General features: G+C 41.2%; 1 protein-coding gene across 7 annotated transcripts in view; it reads right to left on the reverse strand.

Annotated features, from left to right (window-relative positions):
• SNCAIP (synuclein alpha interacting protein) overlaps positions 1 to 27,547 on the reverse strand; it is a 309,420-nt gene that overhangs the window by 92,742 nt on the left and 189,131 nt on the right. For all 7 annotated transcript variants that reach the window (XM_068246969.1, XM_068246983.1, XM_068246960.1 and 4 more), the window contains one exon: positions 25,067 to 25,139. In XM_068246969.1, the coding sequence (XP_068103070.1) occupies positions 25,067 to 25,139 (73 nt within the window). The remainder of the gene's footprint in view (positions 1 to 25,066; positions 25,140 to 27,547) is intronic.

Here is a 27,547-nt window from a genome sequence, read left to right on the forward strand (position 1 = left end):
TGAACCCAGTATAGCAAGTGAAGAATGGTCCGCTGTTAGTCGTGAAGCAGATATGCCAACATTAAACCAATAGACGTTGATTCCGGTAATACCTTTAATGACTAACTGCGCAATATTTTGCTTCAAGCTTTCAAAATGTTAGGTTTCTTTTTTAGGTATTATACAGAACTACGGTTCTGATCTAGTTCTGTATAATGCCTGAAAAAGAGAAACTTAAAGCACCACTAGTGTGGCAAATTTGTAGCATTTAAAGTACATGAAAACACCCAAATAAAAAGAGCATTTCTCCCAGAGTAAAAGGTGCTACAAATTACTTTTTTCCAATGTTGCTGTTACTTACAGTAGGTAGTAGGTACAGTATGTAGTACAACTGACTGCTTTTGGACTAGCCCATCTCCTCATGGGGGAGTCTCATGATTTTCTTTATTATCAAAAGAACCCAGTGAATGGCAGTTGCTCAGTGTGTCTGCCAGAACAGTGTACAAACAGGTGGGGGGAAGGGGGGGCAGCCTGCATATTTGTCTAGATCCTTTTCAGGTGGTACTTTTGCAAAAAAAGAAATAACATACTGAGAATCCCCAATGGAGAGATGGACTAGTCAAAAACCTGTCAGTTTCTACTAGCTACTGTAAGTGACAGCAACATAGGAGAAAAGTAATGTATAGCTCATTTTACTTTGGAAGAAACCTACTTACTTCTTATTTGTATGTGTTTACATGTATTTTACAATTTTTCCATTTTTCACAACAGTGGTCCTTTAATGATTCCCAAGCTTGCTGCAAAACAATGCATATTTAGTCATTAAAGGGACTCCAAGCACCTCTCATGGGCATGCCTTTAAGACAGACTACTTCCAACAAAGTTGTGCTTTGACCCCTCTGGAGGAGGCTCTTGCAATGGCCATGCGTGTCACTTCCTCTTCCTGCTTCATTCAGTGATGCACTTCTCTAACAGAGCAGACAGGGGTGACCCGGAAGTTATAACACAGCCAAGATGGCAGCCGCGATTTTTAAATTTAAATCGAACGAAAACTATTTGTTGTAGAACAGCGATTCAATGAAAGAGGAGAGCACAAGCTACAGAAAGATATGCATCTTTAAGTACTTTGCAGTACTGGTCGGAGTCTTAAAGTCATGCCCATGAGAGGTGCTTGGAGTCCCTTTAAAGGTATTACCTAAATCAACATCTGTTGGTTTGTTGTCTGAACCCAGTATACAGTATACATACTTAAATGTGTTGCAATTCATCACATAAATAGCTTCTATATCAGATCTCTGGACACAGCACATAAATCATTCATATTTATATTGATATTAAACACAACTTATTTCATTTTAGATGTGACCCTATATGTGTACATTTTGGTAAATGTAATCGCTTACAAAATAAATGAATAGATGCGTGCTCTATTTTTGAATGGTCTTCTATAATGCACAGCATAAACATAACCTGACTCAAGAGCAGATGTTTACAATCCACATATGTAGTCTATTTATACACATCCATCCCATCATGAGGACATAAACACCAAAATAACTGCAGGAGTACAGAGCACAAGTAACCCTTTCCCTTGGTTCAACTAACCTAGTACAACTCATCATGTAAGGGAAATAGGGAAACTCTGTATAAGTGGATGAACATGAACAGGTTCACTCTGTTGACAACAATCAAACTGACGGGGCAATACACGTCCTTTCAGCACTAGGTCTTCAATGCTATTCATTTTGCTGCAAAACCAGGGTATAAAAATGATTTTTAAAATTGAACTGCAGCTACACAGATCCTCCTGTAACCTCAACCCTGCTTCCACCTTTTGGCATTCCAAAAGTATTCTATGCTGGTGCCAGTGCTCAAGAATCATCCATGTTGACTTTCACCTACACAGCTGTACTGAAAGGGCTAGAGGACCCCTTTACTGGTTCACAACATGCCCACTGAAGCAAGACCTCATCCTCTGCTCTGCAGAAATCCCAGTGGAGAAAATGTTCTACAATTTAGGAGCAAGGATGACTTTTCATGTCACCGTGACATATAAGCTATAAAGGTTTCTGGAGAGAGCAGCTTGATCAGTGCATTTCGGGGAAGGATAGCATTTCTACAGATTATGGTATATTAAGGTATCTCCAAAGCCTTTTTTTTAACAATGAGATCACACTGCATTAAAAAGCCTGGGTGCTGGTGTGAAACATAAAGGGGTAAATTATTTTGTCTGTTACTGTCCCTCAGACAGAGGACAGTTAGGTATTCCCAGTCTATACCTGCCATAGATATTTAGCCGTTGTAGTCTAGGGCCAATTTAGGGAGAAGCTAATTAACGTATCTATAAGTGGGCAGAAGCCAGAGCGCCCAGAGAAAAACCCCTGCAGACATGGGGAGAACATAGAAACTCCATGCAGATAGGGCCCCTGGCTGGGATTCGAACCGGTGACTCAGCACTGCAAAGTGACAGTGCTATCCACTACACCAGTGTGCCACACTATCCAACTATTTTAAATAGACAATCAGTTTTTGATATCTGTCAACTAGTCCAGGATTTTTTTTGATTATGAAGAAAACGTTTTAATTAACAGATATTATGGACACAAATCTCAGAAGGCAGGTATGCAAAGATATATCAAAACTTTCCTCTGTGAGTTTTACTATGTGTAATGGATTACCTTGCTAAGCTAAAATTTCACTGAACATGACCTATTCCAACAAGGTCTTCATAGACTAATGCTAACCGCACAAGGTTTAGACTTGGAGAAGAAAGAAATGCATCAAAATGATTCAAGATTCCCTTTTAAGGCTTTCTGGATGCGTAAAACCAAAACACAGCTCAGTGGTAATGTGCTGGCTTGTCCCAGGTTTAGGAACCAAGACATTAGGCCCAATCAATAAGCATGAGTGTTTAATTCTCCACTGCTTATATATAGGCTTAATAATTATAATTTTATATAAATACTGATATGTTTCCAGCTGAAGATATTTATGTAGCAGTTAGGTTTACATCTGGAAAGTCTCTAACAGAGAGAATGAAAAGAACCAGCTGGAAGGAGTACAATGAACATACTTCACTATCCTCTGGATTAATGGATAAGAATACTAATAAAAGGATAATACATGGTATTTATGTGCCTGTTTTAATTTAATTTTTGTTTTATTATAGATATTCGCCATAGCATACAGTGCTATATACCATGGGTTATAGGTCATAGTACTGATTTATCAAGACAAGTGCAAAGAAAACTGGAGCAAAAGGGGAGCAGTTACTCAAAGCAGCCAATCAGAGTCCTTGCTTTCTTCATCAGTGATTTGTAGTTACGAGCTCCACTTTGCTCCAGATTTCTGTGCACTTAGTCATTGTATTATAAATGTACATTTAAAATAAAATGAGTCATTATAATGTTGTAGGTAGTTCCTCTAGTGCAGGGGTGTCAAACTCAAATACAAAGTGCAGTAACAGATTTTGGAAAGGCACACCTTGCCGTGAGTAGTTGGGTGCACAACCTTGATGTAGAAGCAACATCAGTTCAATACGATCAATCCAAGGTCGGTCGGCACACCAGTTCAAATTCCCAAGCACATTTATTGAATGCACAGCATGACAATTGTTTCGGGGCCACGGAGGGTCCCCTTCATCAGATAAGTGCAGACATATGTCTGCACTTATCTGATGAAGGGGACCCTCCGTGGCCCCGAAACAATTGTCATGCTGTGCATTCAATAAATGTGCTTGGGAATTTGAACTGGTGTGCCGACCGACCTTGGATTGATCAAATACAAAGTGGGCCGACACGGACCACTGGGACTAAGCCGTGGGCCAACCACAATGTCTACTGGTCACCTTCCTCCCTTATAAAGTTCCCTGGTGTCTAGTGGTACTCCTCCCTTCCCAATACAGTCCCCTGGTGTCTAGTGGCTACCACCCTCCCCTATACAGTTCCCTGGTGTCTCGTGCTTTCCCTCTACCTCCTCTATATGGCTTCCCTGGTGTTCTAGGGCTTCACCTCCAATATAGTTTCCCTGGTGGTCTAGAGTGGTCCAAACACTGCATATGGGCCACTCTGTTATCTTACATAATATGAATAATGCATTGGAAGGAATAGTGCTGTCCAGAAACCCCATATTTAACTGCCTGGCAACCATGCCTGGGTCAGACTAATGGTGGCCATACATGGTACAATTTTTTCATCCAATCTTACCAATTCTATGTAGTATAAGGGAACTGCCTAAATTATCCTTTCAGTATATTCACTTAATTTACCCTTATACTACATAGAAATGGTAAGATTGTATGAAAAAAATTGTACCATGTATGGCCGCCATAAAGGTGGCCACACACCATACAATTTTTTAAATATCTGTTCAATTTAAGAATTGCAATCAATTTTTCTGACTAATTGTAACATTTCAAAAATATGACCAATGTACCACACACATATGTTCAATCTTTCCCCAATTATGATAAAACTGATTGGAAACTCTGACAAAATTGCTAGGATGTGTATATTAATAAATTGACAATCTAACACACACCATACAATCTTTAAAAAAATTGAAAAGAAATATCTGGCATTCTAGATCGATTTAAATCGAAAAAAACGGGAAATCCGATCGTATTTTTCAGTCGAAGGAAAAAAAAGCTCTCGATATTTTCGGGAGATACGATCGTTTTTATCGAATTGCTGTAAAATCGGATCATTTTATTGTATGGTATGTGGCCACCGTAAGTGCTGAGAAATCCAAAAGAAAGGTCTTGCCACAAAGTATAAAAAAATTGGGTGAGCAAACTCACCAGAATCCACCCAAAATCGGATTTCAGAACTTAGCCATTAGCAATGTGGCCAGCACACAAACCAGCACTGTCTGACTCATCTGTGCTGCAAGCATTGATGTACGTCATTTTAGTCTGTACAGATTAAAAGGCTATACTCACATGCTGAGAAATAATGCCACAACCCATGACTGATGTTTAAATTACCACCACTCACCCCTCACCCAGCAGCATATAAGATTTCCACATAAGATGGCAAAAGACAAAACAGAATAAATTCAGGGTGTCTTCTGTGAGGTTTATCTGTAGACTCATACATTTTCAACAAGGCTGCCCTTCAACCAGATCAGGTTTCCCTTGACTATGACATCAAAGCCAAAACTGAATTGCTTCTTCAAACTGTACTATAACTGCCGTGTCAGTTTGTGATGAATTTAATTTTTATGACGATATAGCGCAAACAGAACATTTGAAGATTTTACTCACACATGTAGTTGTTAAAACTTGCTGTTTCTAGTAAAGTTTCAAATCTGTCTACATCACAAGACTGTACTCATTACAATCCAGAAGTGGCCACTGTGTGGAGCAAGGTGAGAGTGGCAATACCAAAAGACCAATACCAAAACACACAGTATGCGTGTGTATTTATTTTGTACGTGTTTTTGTCAGGCATGGCCAACTATAGACGAACTATAGTCAAAATCCAGGAAATCCAGCAAATAAAGGTGGTTTGCTGCTTTGCTTAGTATAATATAAAACAGAGGGTATTTGCGATAATTCAGATTTAAAGAGAAACCGTAGCCAAGAATTGAACTTCATCCCAATCAGTAAACTGATACCCCTTTTCCCATGAGAAATCTATTCCTTTTCTCAAACGGATCATCAGGGGGCTCTGTATGGCTGATTTTGTGGCGAAACCCCTCCCACAGTGTGATGTCAGCACCTCACAGCTCAGTTTCCAACTGCCAAAAACGCAAGCAGCATCTCCTTCCAGTGACCTGCCAGTAGTGAAAATGTCACTGTGTGATAAATGTCAGAATGTAAATCTGGAAGAGTAAAGATTTTACAATGAGCAAAACACTGTCAATCATTTATACATAATTATTGAAGCAATTTTTATTACATTATTTTCACTGGAGTTTCTCTTTAAGTGTGTAATTGTGGTTTCCCACAATGCACCACTGCTGAATGGGCACATTATCTCTTTATGCCCCTGAAGCCAAGCTCACATCCAAAACCACTGCTGTATAGCAAACCTATAGCTTAAAATTTTACAAAGCCACATCAACCCAACATGCATGCAGCCTGTTTCAGACTGTTGGTCTTCCTCAATGTATGGCAGGGATTGATATGGCTATGTGGGATGGGGTTTGGACCAGAAAAACAGAATTGCAGCTCAGCATAAAGAGATAATTTGCATATTCAGTAGTGGTGCATTGTGGGTAACCACAGTTACACATTTAAATCTAAATTATCGCAAATACCTTCTGTTTTAAGAATGCAAACCACACTAAACATTGCTTTTTTAGTAGGAGGGCTTTTCTGTCTCGTTTGTTGCCCTCTTTGTGGTTTTTGGTCACCCCGAGCTGCTTGGGTATTCTGTTGAATTGCTGCTATACTCAGTATAAATAAATGCACAGAAAGGATAAGGCTGTATCAAAGACTGTACTTATTAGTCTTTTTTGCTTAATAAAATGAGTACATAAAATAGGCAAGCCTATTCTCCCTACAACCTGGCCTCTGAAGAAGTACAGAGGGTTGAGGATAGTCATGTTAGGCAGGGGGAGGCTTTGATACAACTCCTACTGACTCCCTTCTACAGGGTGGAAGGAGTTTCCACTATGAGTCAGAGTAGTTTCAATTTAAAGGGTTCACAAAACCATCTGCAGCTCAATTTACAAAAAGGATATAGAAATATTGCCATGCAAGTATTCACCTATTTCAGTACTGTACAGAAAACACAATGTTTCCAGATGCTGGATGGGAAATATGCAATTTGGGTAATGAATACCACAGTCCTATATAAATGGGATGCCATGATTCAGTTTTTGGTTCTATATCTTAATATTATATTGGTTCTATTTAGAACTATATTATTTTGATTTTATAGAATAATGGTAGGCGAATAATTGAGGCTGCAATATCACTGTTAATGCTTGTAATGGCCCTTGCATAAGAGAGCTAAGTTTCTATGGTGCTCAAAGTCTGAGATGCTGCATTTACAGACGCTGTCTTTTTTGACCTGAAGAAGTGGATAAGGTCCACAAAACGTGTTGTCTTTTTAAGTGTCCAATACATTGAATATTTTTTACTATCCTTCCTGTAGAGGATATAATATATATTTCACACTGCTTCCCAGCTGTTCACAAGTGTTTGGGGTGTCTCCTCACACCTATTTCACCTATGACTGAGCTGGCCTTAGAGGGAGGGCTACACCGTAGTGTTAATACAAATATTAGTTCAGATTTACATAAAGCATTCTCAGCATCAGTCCAAAGCAAATGCCACACTCAGTGTCGGTTACATATGCTGCATCTATAGTGGCTGACAGGGGTCATTCTATGGAAACATGATAGTACCCTCAATGTGGCTAATGTTGCTAAATATATAAAATATATAAAACCTGCTACCAAATTTCATTCTATTTTGGATGAAACATATTTGGACCACATTAGTTTGTGTGGCTAGCAGCAGTACACCTGCCTTTTAGCTCATTACACCGCTATTTTAGGAATGCGAACATTATACACCAAATATTTAAGTAAACGCTTCAGTCACTGACATTTAATAAACGCATTTCATGTGATCAGTAACCACACATGGTTTGATTTACACACAGAGAAACTAGTAAAGAAAATAAACAATATACTACATACAAAGTAAACTTAGCTGCATTAAAAAAAAACTTAAAGTTGTGTTAAAAATTACAAAAAAAAAATGTATTGTATATTAACTTCCCCTAAGTCTCAATCTATATGGAAAAAAATCCAATCCTCAAATACCTCAAAAATATTTTAAAAGTGAGCCACTTGTGACACTTCATGTTTACAGTAGAGTTGGAAGGCTCAGCTCCATAAGCCAATCAGGAACATGCCCAAAACCAGATTTGAGGGGCTTAGCAATGCTGTAAGAAAACCCCTCTGGCTCACAGATCACTGCTGACAGTTAAGCAGCCCATACACTCAGCCGATTTTCTGGCCGACCGATCGATCGATCGATCGCAAATCGGTTGGCCAATCGACCGATCGACGGCCGATTTCGATCGATTTCGATGGATTTCCATCGAACTTGCAGGGTGGAAAATTTAGGTCGATCTGATGAGATTGCTTATCAGTTTGCATTGGCCTTAATGGAAATCTGATGGCAAAAAAATGCCATCAGATCGAATTTCATCAGATTTCAAACTGAAATCTATTGGAATTCTATTCTGGTAAAAAATGTTCTAAAAACGCATCAGATAGATCATCAGATGCATTTCTTATCTGCCTGCTGCCAATCTGACGAGTGTATGGGCACCTTTAGTGTTTTGCATAATGCAAATTAACACTGAAGCTAAGATGGTTCCATTCTGGAGGCAGTTCACAGACACTGAAACAGTCAGGTCCACTTCAGTCACTTTTCTCTGCACTGTTCTGAAGACAGGGACCCTGAGTGGCCCCGAAACAATTGTTAACCATAGTGTTGACATGTGATTTGGAAATAAACTACGCTTTTTGAGAAGCTGGTGTGCTGACCGATGACCTTTACTACTTGGATTACGTTGGGGTGTTGCTTAGCACCCAAGGTCATGCACCCGGAGTACTACAAGGACAAGTGTGCCTCTCTGTACCTTTCTACTAGCTAAGCAGGAACCAGGAAACATTTAAAAAAACTTGAATTACTTACCCCTACACTCCTATCTGATACACTGCTAACCGCAACTAAACCTACTGAATATATATTGAAAATTCTGTAATCCGTAAAAAGCCCCGTGACTCTATAGGTTTACAACAATGAAAAAATACCTGAATTAAAATCTAAAGTACATGCACCAATAAACATGATAAAATCATTTAAAACATAGAGCGTTCCATCTCTGCATTATGCACCTGCATCCAGTCACATACACACCACACCTATAGGTACCAGTATCTAGCTAATGGCCGGCCTCTTCAGAGTGGGTGGGGAGACAGCAGGATACACATACAGCAGTTGCCAGACTGCCCACTGAAATTATGAAAAACCTGTGAGCTCACATGACCACTTGGACATTCCCATGTGGGGATACATCCGTGGTATATCGATTGGTCCAGGAGTTGGTTAACAAAGACCAGTAAGGATTAGCCAGTCCTATTCGGGCCCCCTTTCCCTGTGTACAGATCCAGCCACTGGTAAACAGTCACAGTCCATAAATTTAAGCCAGGCTCAATGCGTGCTCCTTACGATTACGTGATGATCCCTGCCCCCCATGCTTGTTGTGCCACCCATTTTCTGATTCAATACAATCATAGCATGATCGATGGAGCTGTAAAATCACTAGATTTATGGCCAGCTTAAGAGATTGATGAAGTCTTCATTTCATTGGTTTTGGGTAACGTTTTAGAACTTCAAGTAATCAAGGAGACATTAACATTGCTCTGGATTTAGAGATAATCTTTACCAATCCTTTACTACAGCTTTGTTTATATGAACGGGCAGACAAATGTACAGGGTGTGGCCAGCCCGGCTTATCCTTCCATTACCATTTAATGGAAATTAGCAAAAAGTATAAACAATCGGTCCATATTTGACAATTTAACTGAATGAAAACAATCAGAGTCTTCCTAACACTGACGTCTTGCAGGCGGCCTAAGTGGCCGAGAACGTCTAGGCTTATGACTCCCCTGGTCTTGGTGCGGCAGAAATCTGGGTACATCCAGTGCCCGCCACAGAGACATCATTGTGCACATACCTTCACGTCATATATTAAAGATTCTGGGTTAGAGGTCTATACTTTTATGTTACTTGTATTTACATCTGAGATTTTGTTCCACGTGACACAGGGAAATGAGTCCCATATGCTAGCCAGCTGTTTTGTTCTGACAGGAACCATTAAAGGCAGTGCATGGAAATGAATTCTGTCTAAGCCATATGAAAACACTTCTTTCTGCACAATGGTCTGGCCAGCAGGGAAGAGCCGGCTACACTTTCAGCTTCTTGTCAATCTCGCAGACACAGATCCGCTGTTGTAGCTGGTAACCCCAACATGAACTTCACTGTCCACATTTTTCGGAGCTACTGTTTATTTACTGCATTGTTTTGTTTAGCGGACTGAGGTCCTTTCAGTCGACTGGATAATTTACTCTTCTCACCATAGCCGGTTTTACAGGCAAATTAAGAAGATCTAATGTCTGCATTTTGCTCTCATTTTCCATTTAATTTCCATTGAATCTAAGCAGCATTTTTGCTGCTTATCGCTTGTACTGAAATGTTGAAGGTAGGGAGAAAAAAGATGCAACTCAAAAAGTGAAGTTGCAAAACAGTCTATTATTTGTCTTTTAATCATTTTTGAAATGAATAAATGTGTTTGTTCTGAAGTATGCTATTTCTAAAAAGGAGAACGTGTTCCAAGCCTGTGAATTCATTTGATTCCTGATTTACCTGAATATGTACCAGAATAAATTAACTACCTGTAAATCCCACTAGTTTTGAAACGTTTAAGAGAGCCATTAAAACAAGCAAAGCCGGATTTATACTTTTTCCCCACTTAGGCAGTGCCAGGCAGAGGCGAGAGAGGCTCCAGCCTCAGGGCACAACTCATTCAGATATCATTCCCCTATTGTGATTGAAGCAGAAAAAAATAGGAAAAGGGGATACATGGCAGTGACTGCAAGCCAGATAACTAGAGATTAAGGTCCTGGGGGTACTGGGGTGCCTTTTAGTCTAATAGCAATCAGTGTGTGACGGCTGGGGTGGGAGGGATGGAGGGGCATACTTTGGTGTCTCAGCCTTGGGTGCTGGAAAACTTTGTCCCGGCTCTGCCCCTAGGCCAAGTGTGTTGTGTCTCCCCTTCAATGTGTAACATCCATGTGCTGCAGCGCCTCTCTTTAATGAACAACCCCCTTGGACATAAGCTTCCCTTTTTTGTGTGTTGCTCCCAACTTGCAGCCTCCTCTTTCATATGTATCATCAACCACTTTGTCATGACCAGGTGCTCCCTTTATCCCTTCAGCTGCAGCCGCCCGAGGCCCGGCCTTTGTGGCCTTTCCAGATATCCGTCTCTGAAAACAAGGTTCTCATTGCTATTATGTGCAGTCAAAAGCACTACAATGACCTGAGGAAGCAGGGGTCACCCACAAAGTGCGTTGTCCTTTTATAAGTGCTGAATAAATAATAATAATATCTCTACAATTCATTGGTTGGTAATTCCTCGGAAGGTAAGCCAACACTTTCCTTCCATTTTAACTTGTCGGTTTTTAATAACTTCATTACATCATCCATCTGTGAGTCATTAAAGGACACCTGAAATGAGAGGCATAAGGAGGTTGCCATATTTATTTCTTTTTAAAGAATGCAAATTGCCTGACTATCTTGCTGATCTCTAAAACTTTTAACCACAGACCCTGAACAAGCATCGAGATCAGATGTTTCTGACTGAAGTTTAACTGAACTTGCCGCATGCTTGTTTCAGGGCGTATATTGATTACCGCTAGTAGAATATTGCTAACATTATCAATATTCTACTGCTGGATTCTGATAGTAAAATATCAGTAATGTTTACCGATATTTTACTATGGCTAAACCTAACCCTACTTTCACACAGAACCCTGCCTCTTCAGATTCCTAATCCCCCCTGGTGGTACCTAACACTAAGACGCCCCCTGGTGGTGCCTACTCCTATGAACCCCCCTGGGTTATTGTCCACTATGCAATGCCGCAATTTGCATTTTTGCAAGCCCCCAGAACCCGCGATTCTATTGCGTGCCTCCGAGTGCCGAAATTTAGCCAGCTTGCCACTAATCAGGAGTCTTCGGGAGCTGAAATGTATCATATTAGCCACATATGGCTGCCATTATAAAGGCCGCTATTTATGGCGGAGACGGTACATTTCGGCGTCTGATAGCGGGTGCCGCCATGTGCCCAAATTTCTGTTCTTTGTCGCAATTTGCGACTTTTATGATAGGCGCCTGTGGCTGCGCGCATTTTTTCCATAAGGGCTCCTGCGCCCTTTTTTCCTGATTTGGTTTCAGGTGTGTGATTCATACACTATTGATGCATGAAAGATCAGAAGGACTGCTAGACAACTGGCATTGTTTAATAGGAATTAAATAGGTCAGTCTTCATATCCTTTGAACTTCAGTTGTTCTTTAAAATGTGCTATTGTTTCAATATCTCGTTGTGCAGTCTACATCTTGCTATCTACTCTTGGCTAATAGGATTCAGAAATATTTTCTTTCCCAGAAATGTTACAAGTGCGCTTGTGCTAGACTTATTTCACAGCTTGTCAGTAGCTGTATCAGCAGCTGTTGAGGTATATGCAATGGAGATAGTCAAGGGACATCTCATCTTGCCAAGCAAGTCATTTACATGCAAACGAATAATAAGCACAGAAAGAGACTGAGAGATGCTTTCATGTCTTCTTTTTACAAACAGATGCTGTCCCTGCAGGTCATGTACATAATGCATGCAGCAGTTTTACTGGGAGCTTAGAGCAGTTTATCCAGAAGAAAATGTCATCTATTTTGTTTAACTTGCAGTAAAGCAAATAATTAAAGTGGACCTGAACTTTTGCACAGGACAGAAGGAAAAAATAGATAAATGCACCATGTATGTATTTAGAGAGTTTAGCCCGTCTAATTCCCCCTCCTCTGCGACTAATCAGCACTGTAATTTGATATTTCAGCAGTGTCAGCTCAGGAATCTCCTCTGCCAAGACAGAGTAGCTAATTTGTAAACACAGAATGTTAGCATGTTCTTCCGTGAAAGCAGGAAGTAGACATGCTGTAGATGTATTGCAGGATTTGTATCAGCTGTAACAAAGAAATGTTTTTCTTTAAAGGTTATTACGCTGTTGTCTATCTTTTAGATCAGAGAGGAAGTTCCAAGTTCAAGTCCGGTTTAAGGTCCAATCAGTTAGTGCCACCAACTGTCCTTGCTTCTGCCTGTAGTGCTTTCTGGCAAAGTCTGAGCATGTGTTTGTAACTGGCTTTAGGTTGGAGTGCAGATCGTATTTGGAAAGTGGAGCAAAGAATATTTTTGCCTCAGAATTTGCTTATTATGCCGCACAGCACAAATAACTATTGTTATGCTAGTACAGTACGCTGCCACAAACGGGCCCACATTACTGGATAGCTCAAATGTCCTAGTTTGAGTGTAATTGGCCAATCTGTACTCATGTCTGCCAAGCAAAAGGCCATAGGCATGTCTCTGTGTGTGGACATGCTTATGTCAATAGGTCATTTAAATAGCAGCCCTAGCAATGGCCATATAAAGCTCTTGCAAACAAGAATCACAATCAGAGGTTTGTCATTTGGTAAATGCAGAGGTGGTCTTCTTGCCTGCCTTGTGGCATCACCTTCAATAGTTATGCAGATGCAGACATGGATGAGAAATGGTAGCACCGTAGCAAGTAATGTTACTTCCCTTCTGTCAAAGCACATGTTATCAAGGAATGAATAGAATAAGATACTACCCACAATTATAAAGGGAACTGCAAAACAGAGATGACAGTGAAACAATGCACAGTCAGTCTGAGTCTGGTTCAAACAGTTTATGGCTGTCTTTAAAGTGAACCAGAGTTGAAAATAAACTGATGAGATGTGGTGTTTATTTAGCTATCCCATGGTTTTATTTTATGTTTAAATATTTACAATGTATATTTAGTTTTTTATTGTTTCTGCTCAATGGCAGTTTATAAAGTGTACCAGAGCTAAAATATATGAACTATCTTCCCTTGTATATCTATCCCCTGTACTCAGAAATTGTTCTCTGCAGGAAAACCTTTTATGGCTATAATTCTTTATCAGTGAGGGTTAAGCTATTATCCGACAAGGGTTCCGACAAGAGAGAAACTGTCACTTGCATGCCTGAAGGTTAACCTTTTCAGGTAGAAAAAAGAAACGAGTCTAATTATGAATATGCTTGCCACTAGACATACATGTTTATCATGTCAAGTCACCTTATTTGTACATTGATTGATTCTCCTTCAGATAAATCAAGAAGTTTCTAAACTTTGCTGGTCTTCATCCTTGTAAGCTATCCTAGTTCTTAAAAAAACAGGAAATCCCTCTAAAACCAGAAGTCATTTTTCTGGGCCATGTTTCTGGTGGTCCATGTTTCTGTAAAAAACAGGATAAGTCTCCTGACCTGATAGGTGGGCTGCTCTTCAGAACATACACTATGCTGTGTTACAGCTGATACACACTGCAGAATACTGGGAGAAATCCCTTTCCAACTGCAGATAGACACTTTCTGTTGGGTTTGAGTAAGAAATATATGTTAGAAAAGATCTATCTTGTTGGTGATAGCAACAAATCAGAAGAATACCTGTTTATTTTCAAAACCATCACTATAAAAATAATAGTTGTAAACCAGGTAGTTGAGATTGAAAAACGTTGACATCTCTTTCATATATTAGACAAGACAAGACACATAACATTTATATTGTGCTTTTCTGCTGGCAGACTCAAAGCACTTCAGACCTGCAGCCACTGCGCTTCACAGGGAACCAGGGTCATAAAGGAGCCTTGCCCAAAGACTCCTTACTGTTTAACTAACTGGCTTGAGACAGAATTCAAAACCCTGGCCAAAGGCAGGCAACACCCTTAACCAGTACGCTATCCAGGTACCCCTTTTCTAAGTGACATGAGTGATGTACTCCACTGCAAGAGTTCACATCATAACCTGTGGCAAAACTCCACCTTGTCAGCCATTAGTTCTCTATCTGAATGCCAATGAGCATTCTTTCTCTAACAACACCCACATACTTGTATCTCATGGTGACCCAGAACCATTAGTATAGTATTAGGGGCTAAAAGAGACTGAAAAACCCTCTTAAAGAGAATCTGTACTCTAATATTCTTACAATAAAAAGCATACCATTCTATTCATTATTTTCTCCTGTGCCCCTCTGTGCTGTTTCTGCCACTCTCTGCTGCAATCCTGGCTTGTAATTAACAGTTTTAGGCAGTGTTTACAAACAAACTAACCAGCTTCTAATAGGCTCAGCTAAGCATAGTGTATGAGTCATTCAGAGTATGCAGGGGGCCTGCAGAGGGTGTGTATCGCTTCTACCAATCACAAGCAGCCCTGCACATTCCACACAATCAAGCTTTAGCCCGACAAACAGGACAGAGGAAAGATACATTGATTTATTACAGAGACAGTGCAGTTAGGAAAGACTGCAGTAAGCCAGAGCACATTAGAACAGGCAAAGGAACTTATAGGATAGAAGAACTAAGGCTGAAAAATTTGTTACAGAGTCTCTTTAATAAAAAGTAACAACTTTCTGTTCCTTATCAGTGTATGGCATGGATTGTTATGGCTCTATGGAATGGGACTTGAACCAATACTACAGAATGCCCAGATAGCTCATGTTGACCAAGAACCACTAGCAAAGTATAAAGGACTAAATAGACCAAAAATCTCTCAAAAAGGAGCGCTGAGTATAATTTTGCCTTCTTTAAACACAAGGTATTTGCGATAATTCAGCCTTAATTGAGCAACTGTGCTTTCCTATGATGATGTCCGGAAAGTCAGAGACAATATGGATATTGCGTTGATGTAGCTTTGTAAAATGTACGCGCTATGGGCTCACTATACACCAGAGGTTCTGGTTGTACAGCCTTTCCTTCAGGGACATAAAGAAATGATTTGCATATTTGGGAGTGATGCATCATGGGGAACCACAGTTGCTTACTTAAAGCTTGAATTATTGCAAATACCTTACATTTTAAGAAGGCAAAATTATATTCAGCATTATTTTTGTAACTTTCTATTAAATACTCTACCTATTCTATCTGCCAGCCCAAATGTCAAGTTGCTGGTTTCTTAACATTGTTATATTGCCAACATAACTAGAATCCATATACTCATATTAAAATAATCTCCTATCATAAACACCCTTCCCTCCATTTAACGGTGAGATTAGAAAGGCTCAGACGATCAGTGACAATGTTTACTTATATTACGTGTCAAGTTAAGCCACTGTCTCTTGCTGTGTAACAGATCTGCTTGACTTCAGTAAATGATATTTAATCCAGGATAGCACATGCTACATATCCATTGATCATTTCCAAACAGATTTTCTGAGACAGGACTCGTTCTGCCTGTTTTATGTGTTAACTGCTGGGAGCGTAACTGAATCGCAGGCCCAAAATAAACTACCAAGTTACTCTAGTTATTTTAAAACAGTCTATGTACACAGAATAAAATTAAACAGACACAATTAAGCCTAGCATTTGGCATATACATTTACAAAATATGGATGGTTTAAATTAGGAGCTGCCATAAAGGCATGAGAACCAGGCTGATGGATCGCAATGTTATAGATGGACTGATACTTATTGCATATTCATATTCCTGATTACAAAGGTCAACAAAATTCTTACTTTCTCTCAAGCTGGCTCCACTCTACAGCCAGAGTTTGTACTCTTTGTTGATCAGTTATTTATGCCAGTATTTTGTTACTTGTTACTGTCTTTTTTGTTTAATACAATTTTGTTTAATGTTGCTTTTTTCTTTATTTTTTTGTGATCTACACTGTATTTTACTTAGCATTTTTATTTAAAAGTGCTTATTTGAATTTTACAGCATCTATTTTTCATTTGTTGGCATTCCGATAGCTCATTTTAATAGGATTTTCTGCTTTACGGATAATGCGTCTGCTTTTGTTACATTATCGCAATAATTAAAGTAAACCTGAACTGAGAATAAACTTTAGGGATAATTCACTGTACATGTAGTATCAATAATATATAGTATTTTCCCTCATATTCCTATTTTTAATTCAAGGAATTTAAATGTAACCCTGAAGTCTGCACATCATCTTTTTCAGTGTGACGGTTCATTCAGCTACCAAAAAAAGAGAAAAAAAGTAGCATTTCAACTTTTCAGCTCTTTTTAGTTATCAGCAGTGTTGGTTCACCCAGATAAAACTATTCTGCTCCTGTGTACTCTTCAGGAGAGATGTGGCTGTTTCATTTGCATACAGATAACACTGCTCTATGAACACTTACAAAGCAGAAAATTGGTTACATATCAGTCATATACCAGATCCTGACGACCACTTGTACTTCCTCCTAGTGATAGCTCAAAATGCAGAGAGAAGCATACATAGCATAATCTTGTTTCAGATGTTGTGAGGTGTTGAGCGCTGTGCTATAACTACATTCATATTTTTGTGTTTGCCTCCTAAAAAAACAAAAAAAACAAAAACAAAAAAAAAAAACTGACAGCTTGCTGCAAATTATAACACAACTGTATTATTACTTACAGGATTTTAAACAGCCACAGATGCACACATTTTAGCGCATGTTATATGTTGGAAACCGTGAATACATTAATAAGTGTGAAAGAGGCTTCAGATGTATATATTAGGTTTGCCCCCTCATCATTTGCTGCCAATTTATTAATGAAATGGCTGGATAGTGTAGGGGTTAGGGATGCCAACTTTGATGAATAAGAGCACAGGCTGGAGCCTGTAATGATCCGCTCAGCTGGATGCACTGGCAGACAGCTGTTTGACCATTCCTCTAGTCTGTGGGCTGCAGGTCTCTGCAAGAGAGACCTGTTTTTCCATTACAAGTTTCTGGTCTGTTCTGCTGCTGAGGAATTTGCATACACTCGTTATGCAAATCCCTTACCTGCCTCCTTTGATGACTGGCAGTATAAAGAGCTATGTTTCCCAGAGTCCTTGGCTGGTCATAAGGGTTAGTTCCTGTGTAACACTCGCCTGGGGTGTCAGCCTTGCTCTTTGTTTGAAGATTAGCCTAGAGTAATTCCTGGAACTGCACTAGGCAGTTTCCCTAGTGCAGTTAGGATTGCATATCTGTTTTGTTTGTCTGTTGCGATTGTCCTGTCCCAGCGGTGGTTGACAGGAAATCGTTCTGTGTGTCTGGGTGCTAACCGGAACAGCGGTTGTTACTGGTAGCCCCTTCTGATCTGTTTTCCTGGATCGCACTAGCCTCTTGCGCTAGTGCTGTGGATCCTTCTGGTCTGCTACTCTCTTGCTGTACTTGGATCGCACTAGCCTCTTGCGCTAGTGCTGTGGATCCTTCTGTTCTGTCTTCCTGGATCGCACTAGCCTCTTTTCGCTAGTGCTGTGGATCCCATCTCTTGCTTGTTCATGTTTTCGTGTGTCTGTCTTGTCTGCTACGAACGCTTGCTGGAGGCTCGGTGAGGTAACCGTTAAGCAAGCGCTCGCGTGTGGTGGACACACATACCCTCTGTCGCTTTGATCTCTCTCTTTCAGGGCTATCTTGCCCTGCGTTCCTTCCCTTCGTACAATTCCTGTCTGGCGTGTGTGGCAGTGCAGAGGAGCTGTGGAGTGTTCCTCTGCACTCCACAGCTCCACCTGCCGACAGCAATTTCCCTCTACAGGTGCATTGCACCTTTTGCTGGGTTCCCGCAAATTATACGCTTGTGGAGGATTTCCGCAGTTTCAGCGCATGTCTTGTGCGCTGATCACGGAGAGAATCCCACAATCGTTACAGAGTCTGTAGCTAACCAGTATGGAGTCCTTAGGCAAGACTCCCCCCATGCTCCAGATTGGTCCCCTGAGTGTGCCCCAAGTGGCTGCTGCTCTCAACTGCTTTGAGCCTGACAGGAGAAACACACTATACAAATCATAGCACTTTACTTCAATATCTATCTCAGTTGTTATTAAGACAACAACGAAACATTTGTAAAGCGTTTTTCTCTCGTAGGACCCAAAGCACATACATTGTCTGAGATGACTACATAGTGATGAGTACAGGAAAAGGTTATGTGATCATAAATACCAGACTACAGGTGGCTTTTCAGTTTTGATTTAAAGAGTACCTGAGCCAAAGCCAGGGTACACAGGATCATATTGAGGCTTCCCTCCCTACTGTGTTCCCTCCCTACTGCGCAGACCCACTTCTGGAGGAACTGCGTGCCCACTATGTGAAGGGGGGGGGCGCTCTGCAACGAGGGGCTTTAAAGCAGCAAGGGAAGCCTACATAGGAACCTGAGGCTTCCCTCTTTTGGTATCTATCTGGATTTGATTCCGGCTTCGGCCAGAATCACTTTAAATGTGTCCTGGGTTGGAGCTGTCTTGATTGGGTTTGGCAAGGCATTCCACAGGGTAGCGGCAGCATGACAGAAAGCTCTACCTCCAAAGGTTTTTAGCTGGACTCTGGGGTTGGTCAAGTTATTGGATATTTTTGACCTGAAGTTGAGGGAGTTTTGACACAGTGTGAGAGTACTGTACATTTTAGATGCTGCTTATCAGTTTCAAGAAAGAATGAAGAAAAGGAAAATGTTGAAATAAATAAATAAATATGCTACACTGAAGAAAGTACAGTCTTTCCTGCATTGAATATCTTCATCATCCCCATAGCAAAAAAATAAAAATAAAATGCTACCTTACACTCTACCTTTTCTCTCTAGGCCACTCTGGACAGGAGATGGCAAAGTCACAAGTGTAGCAATGCTGCAAGTGTAGCAATGTCGCAAGTGAAGCAATGTCACAAGTGTAGCAATGTCGCAAGTGTAGCAATGGCACAAGTGTAGTAATGCCGCAAGTGTAGCAATGTCACAAGTGTAGCAATGTCGCAAGTGTAGCAATGTCACAAGTGTAGCAATGGCACAAGTGTAGTAATGCCGCAAGTGTAGCAATGTCACAAGTGTAGCAATGTCGCAAGTGTAGCAATGTCACAAGTGTAGCAATGGCACAAGTGTAGTAATGCCGCAAGTGTAGCAATGTCACAAGTGTAGCAATGTCGCAAGTGTAGCAATGTCACAAGTGTAGCAATGCCTCAAGTGTAGCAATGCCGCAAGTGTAGTAATGCCGCAAGTGTAGTAATGCCGCAAGTGTAGCAATGGCACAAGTGTAGCAATGGCACAAGTGTAGCAATGGCACAAGTGTAGTAATGCCGCAAGTGTAGCAATGTCACAAGTGTAGCAATGTTGCAAGTGTAGCAATGTCACAAGTGTAGCAATGCCTCAAGTGTAGCAATGCCGCAAGTGTAGTAATGCCGCAAGTGTAGCAATGGCATAAGTGTAGCAATGCCGCAAGTGTAGTAATGCCGCAAGTGTAGCAATGGCACAAGTGTAGCAATGGCACAAGTGTAGCAATGGCACAAGTGTAGCAATGGCATAAGTGTAGCAATGGCGCAAGTGTAGCAATGGCGCAAGTGTAGCAATGGCACAAGTGTAGCAATGGCACAAGTGTAGCAATGCCGCAAGTGTAGCAATGGCACAAGTGTAGCAATGGCATAAGTGTAGCAATGGCATAAGTGTAGCAATGGCATAAGTGTAGCAATGGCACAAGTGTAGCAATGGCATAAGTGTAGCAATGGCGCAAGTGTAGCAATGGCATAAGTGTAGCAATGGCATAAGTGTAGCAATGGCACAAGTGTAGCAATGGCATAAGTGTAGCAATGGCACAAGTGTAGCAATGGCATAAGTGTAGCAATGGCATAAGTGTAGCAATGGCACAAGTGTAGCAATGGCATAAGTGTAGCAATGGCATAAGTGTAGCAATGGCGCAAGTGTAGCAATGGCGCAAGTGTAGCAATGCCGCAAGTGTAGCAATGCCACAAGTGTAGCAATGGCATTAGTGTAGCAATGCCCCAAGTGTAGCAATGCCCCAAGTGTAGCAATGCCGCAAGTGTAGAAATGCCCCAAGTGTAGCAATGCCAAAAGTGTAGCAATGCCGCAAGTGTAGCAATAGCACAAGTGTAGCAATGCCCCAAGTGTAGCAATGCCGCAAGTGTAGAAATGCCCCAAGTGTAGCAATGCCAAAAGTGTAGCAATGGCGCAAGTGTAGCAATGTCACAAGTGTAGCAATGCCCCAAGTGTAGCAATGCCCCAAGTGTAGTAATGCCGAAAGTGTAGCAATGCCCCAAGTGTACCAATGCCACAAGTGTAGCAATGCCGCAAATGTAGCAATGGCACAAGTGTAGTAATGCCCCAAGTGTAGCAATGTCACAAGTGTAGCAATGTCAAAACTGTAGCAACGTCTCTGTGAAACACAAGGTGGAGCTCTTCTCCACAGCTGTCAGATCAGATAATGTATGATGGGATTATAGGAGTCTTGTGGCCTAATGGACTGATTGGGAGAAAAAGAATTAGTATCAAGCTCACTGCAAATATTTGGGACGGATAATGGGCTATTTGTTTGTAGTGAAGCTCTACAACACATATTTATTACTAGTTCATACATCATTCAGCAGCACGTTGTTTATGAGTCAGTTATGATTCATGACAGTTTAATCTTTCTGGATTAACAAAGATTTGTCTCAGCAGGAAAATCAATTTTTTCCTGCTTGCAGGCTTTCAGAGGGAAGCTAGACCATCATATTTAATAAAGAACTCTGTGCAGAACGTAAAGGAAGAATTCTTCTTCCCATATAAACGTAAACTTAATAAAGATGCTGTTGTACTTTGGATTGCCTGATGTTACTTCCATTTTCCTACAGTAGTAGTAGTGCAGACAAGCACAACCCCATATATTGATCAAGCGGATGTGCCCAGGCAAACTCAGTCACCACCTGAGTGTAGGAATAGAACAAAAGGAACAGCCGGCACCATCCAGTATGCTCTTTTAGTTTTATTGACAGACTGTCATAAAATAGCAACGTTTCGGAGCGATGTCGTGCTCCTTTATCAAGCCCTGTCAATAAAACTAAAAGAGCATACTGGATGGTGCCGGCTGTTTCTTTTGTTCTATTCCATTTTCCTACAGAAGTTGCTGAAAAAAGTAATTATAGCCACAATTCCTGTGACTGTATCACTGAACTAACTAAAACTTATATCAGCCATTCAGGGCCGGCGCTACCATTAAGGCAAAGGAGGCAGCTGCCCCAGGGCCCCAGAGCTTGTAGGGGCCCCCAGTGGCTACAAGAGGAAAAAAAATTCAAATTGGCCTTATAGTTTTTGAGAAAATCGATTTTTAAGTTTCAAAGGAAAAAAAAATACACATAAAGTTTCGAAGGAAAAACGTATACTTTTAAATGCGGTAAATGTCACTTTTAGTAGCAAACCTAACGGTAGTGTAATTTTACATGCATCAAACGAAAGCGCAATAAATTTCCTGACGGGGTTTCCAGGGGGTCTATACACAGCCGCAGCGCTTTAGCCAGGGATCGCTATACAGCCGCAATATGGCTGTATGAAGATCCCTGGCATTTTTTTCTATTTTCCCAATTTTTTTTTTATGTTTAGAGTGTGGGAATTTAAAAAAAAAATAATTATGTGGGGTCCCCCCTCCTGAAACTTTTTAACCCCTTGTCCCCCATGCAGGCTGGGATAGCCAGAATGTGGAGCTCCGACCGATTGGGACTTCACACCCTGTTATACCAGCTGCAAAAAAGGTCCCCTAATGCCGATTTTTGTTCCGGGGTATATGTTGGAGGGGCCCCCCAGGTTTATTTTGCCCTGGGGCCCCATTGTTGCTTAAACCGGCCCTGCAGCCATTGGGATTCAGCACTGTCAGTAGGCATTAGTAGAAAAAAAGTCCCCACTCGGCATCATGGGAAATGTAGCCCTCTGTCCAACAGAAATGCTGTAAGTACTCAAACAAACGCTGCAGTGCTAAGAAATAAATGTCAGTAGAAACTATAACGTAGCAAGAAGTATAACGTGTACTTCCCTTGAATGATCAGAGAAGGGATGAGGTGGTTTTAAACTTTAAAGGACATCCGAGGTAAAAATAAACTCATGAGAAAAACAATTGTATCTATCCTCCTTCTCCTAAAAATGACTTTTTAAGACATCCTACAGTTCTGTTTTATATTTAAATTTAGTTTTAAAGTTTTTACTGTTTCATTGTCTCTGCTCAATGACACCTTCATTGAAGTATAGCAGGGCTCAAATCTATGAATTATTGACCCTTTTTATCTTTTTCCTGCTCTCAGAAGCCATTTACTGACAGGAAAGTGTTTTATGGCTGTAATTACTTATCAGTGAGGTTTACGCTAGAGTCCAACCCGCTCCTGACCCAGACAGAAACTGTCACTTGCATAACTGATGTTTAACTCTTTCAGCCAGAGAAAGAAAAAAAGGAACACAGCATGGTTATTTGTGTGCTAGGCACTGTACATACACATGTCATCTCATCATGTCACATGTCATCTTGGTTGTCCTTTAACCTCCTTATTGGTAATCCCAAGTCATGCTCGGGATGGAAATCCGCAGCTCAGAGCGGTAATCACGTGCCTGAGTGAGTTATATGCAGGAGCTGCTGCAGATCTCTCTGAAGTATGTTTTTTTTTCCTTTTTTTTTTTTAGGGCCTTAAAGCTTGTGAAAAAATTGCATGGCTTTTAGACCCTAAATCTGGAAATAATCATAATGCCAGGGAGGTTAAGAAAAAACACAGTGACAACGGGTGCCCAATAGCACGGTATGTCATTCAGTAATATGACGTCTCATGCTTTGGCTTTTGGGCACTAAAATTGGCCTGAGGAAGTGGGCTGGGATCCACGAAATGCGTTACCTATGCTAATAAATCATTTAGCAATATTCTAGTGTCATTTGAGAGTTAAGACACCTCTTCCTTTTTTCTATTTTATTGGTTGTTAATGAAGTTTTATTTCCCTTGGGCGGGTCTTCTCCCCTGTTGTCCCTTTAATAATGGCCCTCAATGGTGCAAAAATCTTAAACTATGTCTTCCAAGCAAATGAAACAAAATATGTATTCAATAAGATGAGATAATATGTAAAAAAAAAACCATTAATTTAATGCACAGAGAGGTAAGAAACACAATGTGAGAAACACATCTAAAAACAATTCAAAGGATATAAATACGACAGGTAAAAGACAAATGAAGCGTCCCCATAAATTGTGCTCTAGTGTAGCAAATAGAACCATAGGTTCAGTGGCATCCTAGTGCAGGAAGACACATTTTTGGCATCTCCCCTATTCTAGTTAAAATGGAAAAATAACATTTTGGCTGATGGTACATTTTGGGGCTGCTGCTGTTTGGATTGCATCATTCTGCTGTCTGTTCAGACTGCAAAGGATAAATCTCAGACTGAATCTCTCTGAGGAGATTGAAACCTTCAGCAATGACAGTTTAATGCAAGAAGTGGCCAGTGTTTCGGCTCCTGACCAGGTAGTTACAAGGAATTTATTCAGCATCAAGAAGCTTTTATATAGTTAAAGACACTTGTGCCTGTGGTAAGGCTTTAAAATAAGTCTGTAAGCAGGAAGGCAGTTTTCCGATCACTCTCTGCAACTGAACAGCAGCCCCTCAAATGTAATATGCAAATTGTGATCCTTCTCTAGTTCAAGATCTGCACTCAAGAAGCTGGTCACATTACTGTGTGACGTGAGGGCGAGGCATTGGCTTTGCCAAGCACCCCACAATCACGAGGCTTATGTCTCTATGGCAAATGCTGTTTGGCAATAAAGTGAACACAAACTCGGGGCAAAAAGAAAATACTTGCCTAAGAGGGAATTCTCTTGATCCTATAAAGGCTTCCAGGGCCCTCCTCGCTCCCACTCACCGGGACCCTCCTTAAAGGACACATACGGAAATAAAGGAAATTAAAAAAAACAAGTTCTACTACTCGCCAGGTCAGGATCTTCTGCGCGAGCATGCGGCCGCGCCGCTCACAATTATGCTCACGTGGCTTGGAGTGTTCAGAACACTGACCGGTGAGGCTGCGCGCTCGTGTAGGCACAAAAGATCCTGAACTTGCGAGGTCAGCCTCTCCAGTGAAGGGATCCCGGGACACCGGAGCTGCGGTGAGGGAAAGAGCGGCTTAATTCCTTGGACTTGTCCTTTAACATCAAGGCTGCGCTCCTCTTCTGGCACAAGTATGGCAGTGCTGCACCTTCACAAACATGGCTGCACCTACGCAGAAACACAGGGCCACTTGTGCGTGAGCAGCTCTGGCTTAGTGCGCAGTCGCAGCCATACTTGCTCAAGTACTACAGTCGCGCTTGTGCTTGAAGAGGAGTGCGGCTCTGATTACATTTTCACGAATCCTTTTCAAAAATCTTTGGGGGATATACAAGCAGCAACGGGAGACCAGATCTATAGGATTCAGAGGCTTCTCTTCTTAGGAAAGGAGGCGCTTTCATACCCAAGGTTAACCTCAGGAACACTTTTTATGCATTTGATTATGACAACATTGATATGAGACCTTTGCAAGTCCACCTACCTGATCTATCTTCATTCTGTGTGTCACACCTTCTGCATAGCTCTGGAATTGTCTTCAGGGATGTAATAGAATACTAAAAAGAGACAAGAATGCTGCATTTTAGTAAGAACCTTTTATACATATTTAAATGTAGGCTTAAAAAATCTCTTCAATATTACTTTTGCCATTTCTGGATAAGTCTTTACTATCCCAGTGCATGCATTACTAATTATTCTGACATATTTATCTACATTACACATCCTGATTTGTGTGCTGTAGTAGACCAAGGTGCTCTCAGAAGTCAATAGTTGACATCACTAGTAATAATTAAAACAATTATTATCTGAACCTGATTTATAAATGTTGTGTGATGCAACGTTTATCAGTGATAATCCGTGAAAAACACTTACTAAAGCACCAGTCCACACAAATGAGCCATGCTTTTTCACGCTAAGATTTCCAGCCCTCGCTACGAAGCATGTTGCTCCGAGTGACAGCTGCAGTACTTGTCAGAGAGTAGCTGGTGGTGCTGCATTATCAATATGGATTTCTTATAATAAATATTTTAAATATTTATAAAACATCAGTACATACACCAATAACTTATATTAATGTTATTTTTTGACAATCAAAAATTAATAATAAAAAAAAAGGTTAGTGTAGCCCACCTAATAACTCCTGTATCAACTGAGCAGGTTGGCAGTCAGGAAGGTGGAGCTACTGAGAACAGAGCTCAACCTCCTGCCCTGTACTAATACACATGACTGTTAAAGAGAAACCATAACCAAGAATTGAACTTCATCCCAATCAGTTGCTGATACCCCTTTCCCATGAGAAATCTTTTCCTTTTCACAAGCGTATCATCAGGGGGCTCTGCATAGCTGATATTGTGGTGAAACCCCTCCCACAGTGCGATGTCAGGACCATGGTTCTGACAGTTTCCTGTCTGTGAACCTCATTGAATTGTGAGAAATAACAGCTGTTTACAGCTGGCAAAAAAAGCAAGCAGCATCTCCTTCCACCGACATCACCTGCCAGCAGTAAAAATGTCACCATGTGATAAATGTAAGAATGTAAATCAGGGAGAGAAAATATTTTACAATGAGCAAACACTGACTCAATTATTTATACATAATTATTGTAAAAAATGAAGCACTTTTTTATTACATTATATTCACTGGAGTTCTTTAACACTGGGGGTACCAACTGGTAACCAAGCAGTAACAGTTAGACTGGGTTCACACATACAATGTGTACAGTTGTGTTACAGTCCTGTCATGTCAGTTTTCATCAGTTCTGTTTCAATTTTACTGGACAGGAATGGAATCTAATAGAAAACAGATTCAAAGTGATGAAAATTAACAGGACAGGAGGACTGGAACTGTTCACATTGTATGTTGAACCCAGCCTAACTGTTGTGGAAAGAAGGCCTCTTTCACACAGGAGGCAGTTGGATGCTATCCAACCTTTCAGCTGCTCCTGTGTACTGGCTGAGTGCTTACTAGAGCTTGGCTTCTGCAGTGCAGAGGTGTCTGTCACAATGAGTCTCAAGCATTGACACACATTGGGTTATAAACTCTGCTATTTGGCTGCATTAACTTGCAGCTGGAAGACACTCGGTGGCCAGCAGATGGGACACTGACCTGCCCAACAAGCACGTAGTTCCGCCTCCTAAGTGAAAGAAGCCTTAGGGTTGGAGAAAGGACAGGGTGTGATTTTAGGACTGCATTATCCTGATAGTCAGCACCAACATGAGCGAACACACAATTTATCAGTGCTGAATCTGCACGTATGCAATTTACAAAGCCAGCTCCACAACTGACGTAATATGTCAGCATAATGTGGGAAAGCGGACACCATTCATACTTCTAAACACTGTGAGTCCCAATAGCTAGGAAACTATGTAACACTGACTCTCAGGAAGCAGCAGAACTCCTTCTTAACCACTTCCCGACCGCCGTATGTACAATTGGCGGCCGGGAAGTGCACCCCACAAGGACCGCCGTATTGACAATTGGCGGCGGTCCTTGTAGGGGCATGGGCGGAGCGATCGCGTCCTCCGCCTCCGCCTGGCGCCGCTCACCCGCCGCAACATCCCGCCGGCCATACGGAAGCGCCGGCGGGATGTTAGGCCCGGTTCACATTAGCGGTTGTTTGCCAAACGGACCGGATGACCTGACCGGATCCGGACCGGATCCGGATCGGAACCGTACGGTTCTGATCCGGATCCGATCCGGATCCGGTCAGGTTGCATCAGGTGGTAATCAGGATGCGATCCGGATCCGTTTGGCAAAGTTAACGTAAAAAAAAAAAAAAATGTTGGGGTCTGGGAGGTCAGCAGAAGGGGGACCTGTGGAATCAGGCCCTCTGCTGTTTAGCACTCACCTCCACCTGCGACATGCTGCCAACATCCTGCCAACACCTCCAGCTTGTGCTGCTCCACTCCAAAATGCTTGCCCATGTGTCCCCAGCCAATATCGCCGCAAAAATCCGCATAGGAAG

This window comes from Hyperolius riggenbachi, chromosome 1 (genome assembly GCF_040937935.1).
Source record: "Hyperolius riggenbachi isolate aHypRig1 chromosome 1, aHypRig1.pri, whole genome shotgun sequence".
NCBI lineage: Eukaryota > Metazoa > Chordata > Amphibia > Anura > Hyperoliidae > Hyperolius > Hyperolius riggenbachi.